A 17,268-nucleotide genomic window follows, 5' to 3' on the forward strand; every position below is an offset into this window, starting at 1 on the left:
ATATAACGAAACAAGTCGAAATGCTCGTCCGATCGGTTTACGTTCGTTCGTTCGTTCGACAAACGAGCTCACTGCCCTCACATGATTATTACAATGCTATCAAGGCAAGGCGAACCTGTCGTGCCACTACACGTTTCATTACTGTACATTCCGACAACTGTATTACGCTACCAGTTCCTTGAAATTTTTAAGTTAACATTTTTATTTGTGAAATTCGAAGTTTTATTTTTAATAACTAAAAAAAATTAATCTACAGGGTGTCCCCATCCCGAAATTCGAGGGTAATATTATTGCAGCATGAAACTTCGTGAAAAATTAATTAATAAAAGTATAAGCTACTTTTTTCCGTAAAGTAATTCTAAGCATAAACGTTTAGTGTTTGATAATCAATCATAAACGTTAGTTAAAAAGTCATCTATCATGTGATAATGTACGTGTAACAATGTTTTGTTTAGTATGTAATATAGCATTGCACGTTATATATGAACAAATGACTTTTTAATTAATGCTTATGATTACTTTAAACGTTTATACTTAAAAAACTATTCCACGAAAAAAATAGCGCTTATACTTTTATTAATTTTTCACAAGTTTCACGTTGCAATAATATTATTCTCGAATCGGGATACCCTATATAAAGATTTCTTGTATTTTTCTTATTAGATAATAAATTTTAAAATTATTAGCACGTGTACTCTAGTAAGATTTACATTAATGTCCAAAGAGAAAAACAGAAAACATAAATATCTAAATAAGATAATTAAAGGATTAATTAGACCATTAAGTTCGCGGTTAATATATCAGCAAGAATAACAAAAAATAATTGGAAATAGAATCGGAATAAGAAAAAACATTTTTTAAATAAATGAATTCTTTTTCAAAAATATGTTTTAATTTTTATTCTCGAAATACTAGCAATTATCAAATTTGCAAAAAAAAAGTGTGTATAAAATTAAAAAATTCATATACTGATATTTTGTAACATTAAAATGAAATATGACTTTATAAAGTGTTTACAGATTTTATATTTAACAAATTTGGTACATAGCTATATAAATGAATATTTCCATAAGAATATAGTCAATTGAATATGTTAATTTACTTGCCTTTGTTAAAATACTTGCCTATTTACATACCTATTTACATATCTATTATTAATTTTTTTCTTACATATTAGTATATAATTCTCAATTAAATATTCTGTGTGTGAATTATACTGTATTTTATCATCTCTTATAAATATATTATATTATATTAGATATTTTATATGATAATCATGGAGGCTTATGTATTTACTTATATTTAATAGAGAGTAGAGGAAAACAGTGTAATATTAATATATATATATATATATATATATATATATATATATATATATATATATTAATATTACATTGTTTTCCTCAAAATTATCTAAGAATTATATTAACAGTATAAAAACATTATTTTTCTCACAAATAACATGCAACTGTTTCTTAATTTAAGTATCTTTTTACAATATCAGTTAAAAACGTTGGCTAAAAAATCAAATAAAACCAATAAAGCCATATCAAACAAATATTGATCGTGAATAAGCTGAAACCAGCTACAAAAAATTAAATAATAAATATATTACTTTAAATACGAAGCGCCACTACGGTATGAATGTTTAGATGTTGAACTATTGTAAATATTTATATAAATGAATTAATTTCAGAAATGATAGTTGTGTGCCGATATTGTCGGACTTTCAACGCAATCAATCTGAAATATTAATAATCCTCCCAAATTTCTCAGATTAGTCTTAAAAAATTGTAATAAATTTATTGCGAAAAATATTGCCTCGGCCGGGAGTCGAACCCGGATCTCGTATTCCGTGCAATTTATAAATAATAAATATTCGTAAGATTCGGGTTCGAAATCTTGAGTGAGATAATATATTTTTTCAAGAAATTATTCAGTTGTTAGGACTCTTGTTAACAATAAGATCGATATTCAGAATATGCTCGTATTGATAAATACGCGCTGTTATGCGTGAACTTCAAATATCGTACGTAACTATATATTAAATGCGCGCTAACGTCGTAAAAACGTTCTGAATACGAGCCTAAATTATTAATATTTATATTCTTATACAGATGCTTATTAAAGTATATTCATGATTTAATATGGATATTATTATTTTAATTCCGTTTATAAAAGCGTTTTAAGACTAAAAAAGTCAGTAAAAAATTAAGTCAGTTTAAGTCAGTAAAAAATTATACTCAATCTTTTTTTTTTACATAGATATTCGGACGCAATAATAGAACAATGAAATTTTTTTTTGCTAATATTTTGAGATGTGACATTAATATTTAAAGTGCTGTGTGTGTGTGTGTGTATTTGTGTGTATTCAATTCTTCATACTAAATTTTAATAAAAATAAACTAAAATCAATTATATATGTGTGGTATGCAAATAGTACGTGGTAGCGCTGTTAGGAAAAAGAATTCTCTGAGAAAAAATAGAAGATATTTAAAAATACATATTGTTTGCGTTAAATCAACAAAATAAAATTTTTTCGTCACGTTCTAAAAGCTGCTTGGAACACTACATATTGCAACTACTTCTCACTTCTGATGAGCTAATTTAATTGCTGTGACTATTATTGTGACTAATACGCGTTCTGCAATGTCAACGTGTCTTGAAAGGATATTAATGCAACTTTCCTGTATGAGAACAACGTCCATTATAATGACGTTCGTACTGGCGATCACAGTCCAAAAGAAAGAATGGAAGAAATTGTGATTGAATGGAAAAATTGAATTCCAAGCCGGTTTCGCAAATGTAAAAAAAAAGCACTGTACAAATCTTAGCGAAAAGGTGCGTTCTTCAAATAGGAGAAAAGATTATATAATATGGTTTCTTACGAGCATTATGTTGTTCTATCGAAGACGTTTCCAACCCAAGGTTATTTATTTCGTCTATAAAAACAACGTATTCAAACAGAATTATTCAATATTTATCCTCCAAATATTTATCCTCGCGTCACTATTTATTATAGCATACATCTCAGTTAACTCTTCGAGATTTTGCATCATATTTATTTTTACGAATCATTTTGTCGCAACGATAAAAATTGACAAGTCGATAAAACACACTGATGTATACTGATGTATAAGCAATTATTTAACCGCAATATTTAAAAAAACGCAATATATTCTATCTCCTTTTAATAGAATACATGAAATAATACAAGAACGATTTTGGAAAGGAAATTTAGGGGAATTTGAATTTTTTTTCCTGTGTGATAAATTCAAATGTGTATAAAAGTTTTTTCTTCAAATCTTATAATGAAGTTTCTCAGACATAAACTTCTGTTCATTTGCTTATAATAACACTTATTCATGCTTTAGTTATAAATAAGCAAAATTTATATATTTATTCATATTATTGCTTCTGCTGCTTTTTGCGAAAGAGGAATAAGCAAATCATTCATATTTGCCTTCTGCGATCTTTATAGCTCTGCGATCTTTAATATAATTATATATCAATTTTCTATTTATAATTCAATTATAAAACATTAATATTCTTGCATATTTTTCACACAGTATGAATTATTAAAAATATCATTATTTCTAAATCTGCTGAAAAGTTATTGCGAGATTTTGGCATACAAATCGCTTTATAAAAAGTTCGGAAACCTGCAAGCTATTTATAATTACATGAATACAATCATGGAATTGATGTATGTTATACTTAATGTATGCAGCATTATCATTGTATGTGCACATATACGTGTGGTTCAGCTCGAATATCATAGTAATACGGTTACAAGATTGACTTCCATTTTATGTAAAACTCATTCGAGATAAGTCGATACTAAGCAGAGTTATTCAATCGAGAATATAACGGGAATTGAAACCTCTTTAGATTATCCATAATTTAATCGTTGAAAACTTTTTTAGAAAAAAACTTTAACAAAAATTTGTATTTCCCAAGTACGTGTAGAATGCGATAAAATAAATATAAATGTCGTTAAATATAAGTATATAATAAATAACGTTAAGAAAAATAATATACACGAAAAGAATAGTTTTGCTGAAGTATTTAGCTAGATATAAATCAGAAAATAATTTTATCGGACTAGAATAAACTTAAGTAAGATGATTATCTTTAAAATGAAAAAGACATACTTTAATTTTTGCTATCTTTAATAATGTTATATTTGTATATCTTTTCTGCCATACGAAAAAGATATAGATACCAATATAACACTATTATAGATGACAAAAATTAAAGTATGTTTTTGGCATGTAAAAAATGATCATCTTATACAAATTTAACTTATTAAAATATTTATGTAGAACGCTCAGGCTGAAATTGTTGAAGAATATCAAAACTTTTTGACTGTGTTGCTCTCCGCAAAATACAGACCAACAATAACGTTACATCAATAACAATATAATTTTTTATTCAATAATGTAATATAACACATGTTATGTATATAACATTATATTCTTGAATAGGAAACTGTAACATTGATGTAATGTTACTGTTAGTTGTTTGTATTTTACGTCAATTGAGTTTTCTACACAATATTTTAATGATGCAGCAAAATAGTTCTTTCTGTATAGCTTTGATACCATAAGATTTATACTTTAGATTTTAATATCAAAATTTTGAATAAGACATTAACGAATTTAGATTCATCGCCTTATAAGGTAAATGTACCAGTTAGTGAACGTGACCCAATTATTAGAAAAAAAGTTAAATATTAAATTTTTAACGATACGTAAATTTATTGTTTGTAAAAATTTAAGAAAATAAATTAATTCAGAGTCGTACACATCACTAAAGGGCTTAATATTCAAAATTTTTGTCATTTTGTCTAATAATAGGATCGTATTACTAACTGGTACATTTATCTTATGTGTAACGTATGTAATTTATATTCTTGATAATAAAAATATTGTGAAAATAACATGTTCCCTTCTTGACTAATCTTCTCCAGATCCATCACCGGATATCGACATTCACCGTGTTCTCTATCTCCTCGAGAGGAACGGTCAGGCACGATCGCCAGGTGCGTCGCCGATTCGTCGCTCCCACCATCAGCTCGGCTCGGCTCGACTCGACTCGGCGTTTATCCCTCTCGAAGTAGCCCATTCCTTCCTCTTCTCCTTTTTCATTGCATTTTTCCTTCTCGCGTGGTCAGAACGCTGTACGATAACCTGACGAACGGAGGGAAAGTTCTTCATGGTCTCTCTCACATCTCTCTCTCTCTCTCTCTCTCTTTCTCTCTCTCTCTCTCTCTCTCTCTCTTTCTCTCTCTCTCTCTCTCTCTCTCTCTCTCTCTCTCTCTCTCTCTCTCTTTAGTGGCGTACCGGTCCAGTTGTGGTTAACAAGTTCTTAAGATTCGGTTGCTCGCTCGGGCCGCTCGGGGTGTCGCGCGCAGCAAGGTGAACAAGTCGCAGTGTATAGTGTAAAACGTTCTGTTCGGTGCGATTCTACTTCGAGAGTAACCGTCCCCGACATAATATTGAAGTGCTCTCACGGATTGAGCTATCTCTCGTGCGCATCAGTATATCATTCGCATTGCGGCCACTATTGTCATTATTGCAGTTTATGCGAATGTTCAAGGACCAGCTGGCACCGGTTACTGAGAGACGCTCGTATCTCGTGGTCGCTATGCATATCTTTGTACGTGCGATAAGCGCAGCTTTGACAGCGGTGGCAAAACCGGCGCTTGTAGTGAACGAATTAGACAAAGTGATTACGATACGCACCGCTTTGCAATCGTAAACAACGAAAAGTAAGTGTAAAATTAGGAGAGATTCAACAGTCTTTGAATCATATTCGTGATTTCCCGAAAAGATAGCGTGCGAGCGCGAAAATAGTTATCTTCGCGAGAATCGCGAGACGCTTGAACTTAACGGGAATCCGAGCGGAAGCGCTCCAGTTTCGCTGCAGTCTACAACTTGGAGAAAGGCTTGGTTGACGGTGATTAGACGAAAATTCCAATCCGGTTCATTTGCAACTCTCAGGACCGCGCTGAATTTCTCGAGGTGGTTGAACTAGTAGTTGGAGTGCGCGGTGGGCGAGGTGGAGTGCCGCGGCCGCGGCACGTCGATTGAAGGGAGATTTCAACGCGCGTGTAACACGCGTCCGGATTCGCCGGATATCGATTCGCGCATCCGTGAGTAGAAGTTCATATATTGTTTTTCTTCTGTTGATAGTGCCAGTCTATGAATTTAGCAAGTCATATGTATTATAAAAACCTTGTATTATAAAAACTAATCCGGTTGAAATGAGATGTTTCAATGTCATAAGAGAGATCTACTTTTTTTTATAAGATTTGCTGATTATTATGAATCAGTAATATTTAGATTGAGAAAGTTTAACTATAATTTAGTCATTTTTGTTTGCCAACTATTATATATATATATATATATATATATATATATATATATTATATATATATAAAATTATATATAAAATTTATTATTATTGTAGCAATAATAATTACAATTATAGTAACATGTCATAAATATTAAAATTTTTTTCTCTCAGCGTATCGAAGAAGGAAAGAAAGGATAAATAACATTTAAACGTAATATTTGAATCTTTATATGAAAATTTTTCTGTCAATTTTGTCTAATACTTTCTTAAATATATGCGAGCTGATTGGTAGCGTAACAGTATCGTATAAAATTATACGTACATCATGATTCGCTATAGCGGTAATTCGTGCTACTTATAATTAAATTTTTGTAAGATTCTTGCATTGTTAGCTTAATGAAGAACACCTTTTGCACTCGTAGAAAAAGCAATAATATCGAATAATGAGATTTAATTGCTATGATATCTATGAATCATTATGATAATTAGAATCTTTATCTTTACAATAATCAGAAGATAACACAGACTAAACCCATGTACTTTTGAATGACACACAATATATTGCTGAATATAATGTTTCAAACTATAAATATACAAAATCTTATTTATTTATCACAATAAGATAAGATATATTTTTAGATACCTTACATTATTGTACATACAAATAAATAATAATACATTAAATTTAATTTATAAGAATGAAAATAAGATATAGATACTTATTAAATATAAATTATTTTTATACATGCTTCGAGATATGAAATATTCAATATTACGCGTCATTGAAAACTTTTTGCTCATAATTATCATATTTGCATCCAAATGATGAGTTACTTGGATCAGTTTTTTATCGCATAAATTGGCATAAAATATTGTCAATCGGAATTTACTATCTAAGAAAAAAAAAATCGATTAATTTTTTCTCCATTGTGCAGAATATTCCCAAGCAAAGAGCGGGTTATATATACGCGTTGAAAGACGCCAGTTCTCGATTCGCGTATTATTTCGTCAAAACTCGCGGCAACGCGCTGTTAGTGCGCGCGTTTCGAATTAAGGAATGCACGCGATGCACTTTATTTCGTGTAATTCAATCTACCACGAACATGAATGCAGTTACAGCATAGTGTTTTTTGAATGTCGTGTTTCCATTTTCTACGATCTCTTGCTAAATTGTGTCTGAATTGTAATCGTTATTATAAAAATTTTTTCGCAAATATTATATCTTGAAATAATTTGTAAAAATTCTACTCTTTCACAAGTCGAACGATACGTGATTTACAATAGTTTTTATCCTTTTCTACACTGTCATTATGCAAGCCTACGGCAAGTTTCGAGGAAGCGTTAATTGCTGCCGGTGCAATTTCAGTTGCATGCCGTTGCGTTTACGGTTTCTTGTACATTTGTAATCTTCTAGGAAATCCCTTATGTGTTTGGACCCTAGAAGCAACGCAAAAAGTATTGCAACATATTTCTTTGTTTATTCAAACGGTACATTGTATTCGTGTCGAACAGCTGCGACATGGGATCTGACAGAGTAATGACTAATATTTCGACATCAATAAGTAGATAATCCGAGGCCTGCGTCATTATTACCGGTGAAATTACGATGATAATGTCAATTTTCTCTCCTCCACCTAATATCATAATAACATACGTACACTATAACTTCCGCATTCTCATGCTTTTTATGAAAGAAAGTAGTTAGATAATCATATCTATAACTAATTGATGCATTCAAAAAGTACACGTTATTAATTGTTATGACGTAATGTATGCTTTCTCATTGTTAAATGTTTCCAAAGTAATTTACGCAATTCTTAAGGAGCGCTAATTCGCGTGCGAACTTATAATAAAAGCAGTGAAAAGAATCAAAATCGAAGAAGAAAGAAAAATGCAAGAAGTAAAAAATCATGAACAGTAGAAGAAATTTTACACGCGATGGATTAAAAAATACATTAGTAAACAAAAATATGTTACAAAAAAAGTTTACTATTTTTAATTTGAGCTTTTCTCCTTTTCCCAAAAATAATGAAAAAGAATCACATCTAGAAAATTCATAATTTTCGAGTAAATTGATATTGATTACGTGATATCATTTGATTTTTTTCCCCTTTATATCGTGCAGAAAATTGCAAAGTAGTTAACAATAATAAGATATAGCGCGATTGAACAAGATATATTCAGCGTATCGCTGTCATTATCGCTGTCCAATCGAACATATCAGTATCGCTATAATCAGTTGATATAATCATGTTATTAGCGTCTAAATCAAGTAAATTATACGTAAGATAACGAAAATCACAGGCTGAAGGTCCATTTAAACACATCGGAAGACTGTCAACGGTCTCGGATGTGGGATGGACACAGGAACTTTCTCTCGACGCTTTCTCCGACGATTTCGTGATCAAGGAGATAACCACGTAATCGCCCGAATTCTGGAGATATTTATTATTATAGAAAGCCGCATCCGCTATTTTATATTATAATATTATGAAATCCGCGCACGAGAGCTTCGTTAAGTCTTTTCGCGGTGTGCGTGCTCCACAAGAGCGTGACAGAAGCGATTAATCTCGATAAATAAAGTATGTTATGATATAGATGGAGACATATTTCAACTTCCTAAATAAAATATTTATAAATGAGCATTCACTTTTACCTCCACTTGATTAAGAAAGAAACGTTTTCGAAATATCGTAACAGAGTTATAGCAAAATTTCTTTCTCCAGGGAAATGCCTGCGTTGAAACTCTTCGGTCGAAAATGGTTGGCCGCAACCGACGACCTCGTGTATCCAGGCTTGTTCGAATTATTTATCCGTATTGTATGGTAAGTATCCCCGAAAAGCAATTACCGCGATTATCAGTATGTTGAAATTATAGTGCATAATATTAATCACGAATACAACGTAACATGTAAATTGTAATTCAAAATTACTATGCAAAAATTCAAGAACTTTAAGGCTCAAATTTTAACTAAATTCTATTGCCGGGTCTACAGTCGGAAGTCTTAGACTTAATCGGTGAAGTTGATATAATAGTCAACTTGTATGACTAACGTTGATTGGTCAACTTCACCAATTAAGGCCCAATTTCACAACATTCATGATTAATTCTTAATCGAAGTTCAATTTCTTTCTCATCTTTTTCCAATTATAATATTGGAAAGAGACAATGAATAAGTTGAATCTCCGTTATGAGTTAATCGTCAGTTGTAGAACTGATCTAAGTCTAAGACTTCCGATTACAGACTCTCATTGTAAACTCGATATACAAAATTCTCTAAATTTGTTAGAAGCATTGAATATTCTCAATATTAAGTTCTTTCGCAGGAGCGCATCGCCCGATTAAAATCGCGCGGATTGTTGCTAGTTTGTTTCTCGTAATCGGCTGTGTGTTTTACAGGTTGATTCTTATAGGGATCGCCTGCGCAAGGTACTACGAGGATACGTGGAATTGTCGGTTGGGAGGTGAATTAGTGCGCGTGTATCTCCTCGGTGAAGCGGTCATGCTTGGTATCGTCACGCTTTTGATATTCATCATTATCAGGCATAGCGCGAGGGGGGCTATTATGGACACGCATGCCCGACGCTATGTCGAACCGCTTCTGCTGGTCAAGTAAGCAACAAAAGTAAACCAGCGTTATGTCTAATCAGTTTTCTAGATCGATAACCTTCATGGGACACTTTTTCAAAGTTTTCAACTCCTGTATGTTGTTTTTAATAATAATTTGCCCAATTATTTGCAATCGGTTCATTCATTGTTATGAGCTAGAGGCCTTTTATCATAACTTCTCTTCATCATAATTTTATATATAAAATTTTATATATATATATATACAGGGTGTTCATAAATTTTAACCAATCGCTTTTATATAGATAGAGCGAACTAAACTAAGTCCTCTATCATTTTGCAATTTTCACAAGATATTAATTACTAAAAATCGCTGAATATTGATTTTCAATAATTTTTTACTCAAATACTATCAACTTTATAGAAAAATAGCGAGAGACAAAAATTATTTATTTTCTTTTTATAAAATTCTGAGAATTTTTTCAGAATTTTTTCAAAATTTTTTAATATCGTATTTTCTCATGTTGGTAAAAATAAGAAAATGCGGTATTAAAAAGTTGATAAAAAATTCTGAAAAAATTCTTAGTTTTATGAGAAGAAAATACATGATTTTTATCTTTTGCAGTTTTCTTGTAAAGTTGTATTTGAGTAAAAAAATTATTAGAATAAAGAACAATATTTGGCAATTTTTAGTAATTAATACCTTGTTAATCATTGTGAAAATTGCAAACCATTGCAAAATGATAGAGGACTTTTCGACTCAGTTTAGTCCGCTCTATCTACACAAAAGCGATTGGCCAAACTTATGGGACACTCTGCATATATATTTTATATATTGGGTCGGAGGAAAAATTCTATATTTTGTTAGCTTAAAATTATATACAGAATATATATATATATATTCGTTGTAAAATTTTCGACTATTTGACGTGAAAATTTCAAATTTTTCCTAAAAGTTCGCTTTTAAGAAATGTTCCTACGACTTTTTATTACCAAATTACATGCGAATTAAATAAAAGAGCATTCTGATTTTGATTGCTAACTCCGTTAAAAATCATCATATCGCAAATTAAAAAATCAGATTCTTAAAGCTAAAACTTTGCTTTATCGAATGATATAATTACTAATTTTTTAAATGTAGAATTATAATGATAATTCAAAAGATAAAAAAAGATCAAGTAAGCTTCGCTTTCCGCGAAGACTACAGGCATGTTTAGATTAACATGTTGAATATATTAAACATTTATTACAATAATAAAAAAATTTGTTTCAGACTTATATCTTCTTTTAATTTATATCCTGAAAATAGTTAAGTTTATGAAGAGAGAGAGAGAGAGAGAGAGAGAGAGAGAGAGAAATACAAAGTGTTCAGCTAATTGAGTACTATCGATTGAATGATTAAAAAATACCTCTTCAAATTAAAAAAAGAATCTTTTTTTTATTAGTAGGTAGTAAAAAACCAAGGACATTTTAGGTTAATGCCATCAAAATGTCCCCCTACTTACAAGTTTGATAATACGTGTTTTCTCCTCTTATTTTTAATCATTTATAACAAAACGTGGTAAATTTTTTATCAGACTCTGTATGTATTATATCATATATAACTTCATAATTATAGAAAGATTATTCAATATTATCATATCATCTTTATTTTTGAATTATATTTCTTAATCAAAAGCTAAAAATAAAACTTTAGAAACATAAATACAAAAAAAGTCTTCTATTAGATGATACAGCTTTTATATAATACTGTTTATAATGCTACAGTAATTAACTTTTTCATAAGACGAGAAAAAATAAGCATCTGATAAAATCGGACTCAAACACTGACACAGTGGCAGTATACATTTCTATTTTCCTTTCACAGGAGTCATCTATAAAATATCTACATGTATATGAGAATTTCTAAAATTCTTTTACTTTGAAGTAAAACGTATTTTGTTAATTTATACGCATATATTTTATGCTGTTATGCAAAATGCAAACATATAAACGTAACACTTTTTTGGAAGATTTCGCCATAAATACAATATCAGCTGACTTATTTGACGCAACACTATATACAAATTAGGTTAGTTTGAGATTTTTATACAGACAGCTATCTAAGCAGTAATTTGTCATTGGACATCCGAAATATGTCTAGAAATATAATATGGTTAACCCTTATATTATTAGAATATGTATGCATATTATATATAAAAAACATACATATGCATATATATAATACCTATGTATAATACATAAATATACGTCCCCCGGATATAAAATCATAAATGATTATTTATTCTGAAATTTTATGTTAATAAATGTAAATAAAAACATCTAGATACATTTAAAATACATTTGAAGTACCTATACCTCGGTACATTTTTTCCAGAGTATACCTGTATCTAGATATTGAAAATAAAATACCTTGCTCAACACTATACATTGTTGTCATATTTCGCTATATTATAAGCAATAATCATGATTTTTTTTTAGCTTAGCAACTGACGATCATCAAATTAATGATAAGTCTAGACATTTCTTTTCGACTTATTCAGGATATTGATGCTACTGCCAGAGATCGGATGGAACATTCTGGGTACTCTATGGATTTTCGGGCAGAGCGTTGAATGCAACCACGAATCATACTCTATTACGGTCGTGGAGGCCCTGGTGTTTTTCGATTGGATCCTAATCGGTCTCAGTATCTTCGGCCTCGCCCTAGTGTTCGACCCAATTGGTTCTTTGGAGAAGAAACAGCTAGAGAACTCTGTGGAGCACGGCAAGGTCTCGCGTATTTGGCTAAGAAGATTCAAATTCCTGTGGTGGATGCGTAAGGATGAGAGTGCGAACGAGGCCTTTCAACAAGTCGCTGGTGAGACATAGGTACGGCTGACCTACAAAGAGGTCTTGCCGCATTCGAAACTGGAATCGCGTAGGTATCGCTTCCAATCAGAAACCGAGCGCGAACGGTCATCAAAAGGCCGATGATAAACCAAATCATTGATCTCTGATTTTGGCGCCGCGTCGGTAGAATTTTTTTTGTGATGAGTTCGTTGATCTCTCACCGCTCGGAGGTAGCGAACGCTTCGCAACATGCATAATTAATGCGATATGGTAGGAATGAATTTTAATTTGGGGTGAGATTAATATTAAACGATAAAAAGTTGTAATAATTTTATTCGATAAATCTAATTTGTACACGTAATTTATACCGTTTTTTAGCGGTTTATATCATTATGTGTATTATAAAATATTATTAAATGTAATATTATATAGAAAGAAAAAGAAACAGGAGAAGAGAGTAAGCAACTTATATATTTTTTTACTTTTTAATAATATAATTCATGATAAGTGCTGATATAAATATCTTTATAGGTCTTTTAACTGCTTTATTCCGAGGCACGAATTTGGTTCCTTCGGATGTAATGGCAGGATGTATTTTACTGAGAGTCCGGCAGAAGCGAGAAACTCATGAATTACGAAAGTTAAATCTAATTGCTCGTCCAAAATACACTTCAGGTATCGTCATTTATATATTGCAAAAAGATACAAAAAATATGTTTATATAATATTTGTCATTTATAAAGTATTTGCTAATTATTTTGTTAGATGGTAGCAAGATTTTTTCGAGCGCACCTAACTGGATGTCCTTGGAAGCCGCCCATCATTTCCTGCAACTATCGATCGCTTCTTACGGCTGGCTTTTCGTAATATATCAGCATACGTGTACTGGATGTTTTCGTTTGATACGCGGCATGAGATGCTGTGCTTGTTTTCGGTAAAAGACAACATAAAACTCAATATTACTCTTTATTTTTATTATTATTTGATAGAATAATCGTCACATATTTTTTAATTATTTCTATTATTTTATTATTTTATTGTCTCTTTTTTTAGACGAAAGCGTAATATTATTCTAGACGATAACTGTTGTCTCTGTTATCTTTCTGGCGTAAAATACCTGTCAAAGATATCTGAGGATGATATTCTATTCGCTTCCTTCAAGAATCATTTATGCGAAGTTTGTATATTGTGTCTAAATTATACTCTTTCTATGCTCGTTCAGCATTAAGTATTGCTCTTTGAAATTTTACAGATACCATTCTGTGTAATGGTGGATCACAAAACTGCCAGTATTGTTGTGATTATACGAGGATCGTTATCGTTGCGAGATATAATTACTGATTTTGCAGCCTCATCTGATTTATTTGAATGTCCTGGTATTCCATCAGGAAGTATGGTTCGTTCAATTTCCAATCTCTGATTATAAGATATATAAATAAATCAATTTAATTGTATTAGGTGTTGGAATTAATTCGTAGCGTTTTTTAATGAAAGAATGTTATTTATTTCACATGAGCATTAAAAAATACATTAATGAAAGTACTTCCCATCACTTGTAAAACGCTACGAATTAATTCCAACACCTAATATATAAATTTATGTAAAATTTATAGGCCCACAAAGGCATGATAATAGGAGTAAAAGTAATTTTAAAGCAATTGGAAAATTATAAAGTCCTAGAAAGAGCGTTCGCCACGTATCCTAATTATCATCTGACATTTACTGGTAAGAACGTACTCCGTACTAACTGCCGCTGACGCATAACTGTGTGACACATAATTCTATAATGAGATAATGTATATGCTTAGGTCATAGTTTAGGAGCCGGTTTAGCCATTTTGCTGGGTTTACTGATACGTCCTCGTTATCCAGAGTTAAGAGTCTACGCGTATGCTACACCTGGTAATTGTTTGTGCAAATATCATAGTTTAATTAATACTAAAAAAGTTGAAGCTGAAAGTTGACAGATATACTATCGCCAATTATTAATTTTGCGCACACATATAATAGACTTATTAATAGATTTACAATTTCTAATGTATTTCTTCAAAAAGCTGGACTGCTCAGTAGAGAAGCTGCTAAGATCACGGAAGAATTCGTATTGACCGTAGGACTTGGCGATGATCTTGTAATGAGACTCAGTGTGGATAGTATAGAGAATTTAAGGACGTCGTTACTGACAACTCTTCATGCTTGTCGATTGCCTAAGGTATTTTGGAATTTATATGACACTCGGACTATTAAATCGAACTGTTTCGATAAATACTTTCATGTTTTTAGTACAGAGTTGTCCTGAATGGATTCGGATATGCTTTGTTCGGAGTTCCTGAAAGAGATCTGAGTAAAACATGGGCCAATCATAACATAATTAATACAATCCCAGGTCAATCGCCTTTGCTAATCAAGCACAATGATAAGGTAAGAAAAAGTGCATTTACAAAATTTATAGAAAGTGTTGAACACAAACATTTGTAATATATATTGATTCTATGTAATATTGAATTTAATGATTAATTAAACTTAAACTTTTTGTTGTTGGAATAATTTATTTTTTTCCAATAGGATAAAATAATAGAACGCGATATAACAAAAAGAAGATATTCGAAAATGAAACTGTTTAACGCTGGTCGTATACTTCATATAGTGAGATGCAAACTCGAAAAAACGGAAGGAAAAAGGTGCATTGCTCTTACATAATTTCTTATTATAAGTATTAATTTTTATGGTTCTCATAAAAAAATATAAATCAAATCCTCCAAAATACTGCAAAAATATATTAAGTGTCATAGGATTACAAAATTTTAGATAATAACAATGTTTTTTTAATTTTTACATTAGCAAAAAACAACTCGCAAAGGAGAGAAAATACGAGATGCGATGGGCACAAGCGGAGGAATTTATAAAATTAACAGTAATGCCACGCATGCTTTTGGATCATTTACCAGAAAATATAGAGAGGGCTTTAGCTACATTACTGGAGCAACAGAAAGATATACCGTATTATTTCGATCCTTAGTGTAATCCAAAGAAGTGATTTTATAGTTTTAATAAAAAGAATTTTTCGCAAAATCACAAATCAAATCCTATAATATATCCTAAAATTATTTATCAACTTTTTATTCAGTTTATAACATAGAAATTGGTAATAAAATAAACTAATAAATAAATAAAATAAAAGATGGGATAATTTCCTAATGAGAAATAGATATATTGATTTGAAACATTTTGACTAATTAGGATTAATTTAATCAATGATTAATTGAAAAAAATGGAAGTCCCACTTATAAGTGTAATGACAAAACGCAAAGTTAAAAATTTAGTAGACATTATTTAAAAATTTCTATATTTAATTAACTTTTTACATTGCATTAGCGTTTTACGTATTTTACTCTCTAAATTTTTTAAAGTGGAATTATTATTTAAAACGAATAAAAGTTTTCTAATCGATAATGAAAATATAATCAAAATGAAGTAACATTTCGTATTTTATAAAAATATTTAACTCCAACCGTATAGTAACCTTCGTAAAAAAATTTTTTATACTGTATAATTATATATATATATATATAATATATATATATAATTATATACAAATGGCAAAATTATGATGAAACGTATTTGGGAATAAATTTCACAATTCTCTCAAGCTAATTACCCCCATCCTAAGTTATATCCATATATAGCGTCACTTGACCTTTGCGATCGTACGAGAACTATTGTTTCATAATGATATTTCAATGTTAATAGATTTACGTAACTTCTAGAATAGATTTGTGACACATTTTAGATTTGTGATTCATTTTAATTTTAGGTATAGGCAACATTTTTGTTTATTACATATGTCAATTCCGTAGTAGCTTTAAAAAAAAAAAAGTAAAAAAAATATGTGCTCCACGAAAAAAACTATTGTACTAGATTATAAAACTCAAGTGATACTATCTTTATTGTATTAAATTAAAAAGTAATATCCACGTGGTACTGTTTTTATTATTTACTTAACTCTCTAATGATATATATATATATTAGGTGTTGGAATTAATTCGTAGCGTTTTTTAATGAAAGAATGTTATTTATTTCACATGAGCATTAAAAAATACATTAATGAAAGTACTTCCCATCACTTGTAAAACGCTACGAATTAATTCCAACACCTAATATATATATATATATATATATATCTCATTTAATTCTTTTTTCATTAATCGACTATTATCTTCTAAAATTAAGTTTATCTTCATTTCAATTTTATGCTATTTTCCTACTTTATATTTTCCATTTAAAATTTTTCGGTCATAAGGATACATCAATACAAACTTATATAAACGCAGATATGCTTGTTACAAAAGCAACTAGTATTTTTCCATGAAATTAAATTAAAAGTAAATACATGAAAAACAAAGCTGGACATGTATTTGTAATACTTTTATTTGAAAACCATTCTTTGTAAATGCGCCTCCAGACGATATGGCCAACGTATGCCAATATTAAATATACATATGACGTACATAA

General features: G+C 30.3%; 1 protein-coding gene across 2 annotated transcripts; it reads left to right on the forward strand.

Annotated features, from left to right (window-relative positions):
* Positions 1 to 5,029: 5,029 nt before the first annotated feature.
* On the forward strand, positions 5,030 to 16,662 carry LOC105153237 (diacylglycerol lipase-beta). Of its 2 annotated transcripts, XM_011067964.2 has the most exons (14): positions 5,143 to 6,157; positions 9,087 to 9,185; positions 9,761 to 9,973; positions 12,472 to 12,788; positions 13,292 to 13,435; positions 13,526 to 13,694; positions 13,814 to 13,937; positions 14,013 to 14,156; positions 14,374 to 14,485; positions 14,569 to 14,661; positions 14,814 to 14,968; positions 15,040 to 15,177; positions 15,322 to 15,437; positions 15,598 to 16,662. In XM_011067964.2, exons 2-14 carry the CDS (start codon positions 9,091 to 9,093, stop codon positions 15,773 to 15,775), a joined length of 1,998 nt encoding a protein of 665 aa, XP_011066266.1. In that variant the 5' UTR covers positions 5,143 to 6,157; positions 9,087 to 9,090; the 3' UTR covers positions 15,776 to 16,662. The 2 variants fall into 2 exon arrangements, 1 of the variants encoding a protein (XP_011066266.1); XR_015544744.1 differs by lacking the exon at positions 15,598 to 16,662 and having other exon boundaries at positions 5,030 to 6,157; positions 15,045 to 15,177.
* Positions 16,663 to 17,268: the final 606 nt, after the last annotated feature.

This window comes from Acromyrmex echinatior, chromosome 4 (assembly GCF_024713525.1).
Source record: "Acromyrmex echinatior isolate Ae372 chromosome 4, ASM2471352v2, whole genome shotgun sequence".
Lineage (NCBI taxonomy): Eukaryota > Metazoa > Arthropoda > Insecta > Hymenoptera > Formicidae > Acromyrmex > Acromyrmex echinatior.

Coding starts and splice junctions, on each gene's coding strand:
- LOC105153237 (XM_011067964.2), top strand. CDS start 9,091: ATGCCTGCGTTGAAACTCTTCGGTCGAAAATGGTTGGCCGCAACCGAC. Junction 9,974..12,471: donor GAACCGCTTCTGCTGGTCAA/GTAAGCAACAAA, acceptor CGACTTATTCAG/GATATTGATGCTACTGCCAG. Junction 14,662..14,813: donor CTACGCGTATGCTACACCTG/GTAATTGTTTGT, acceptor TTCTTCAAAAAG/CTGGACTGCTCAGTAGAGAA.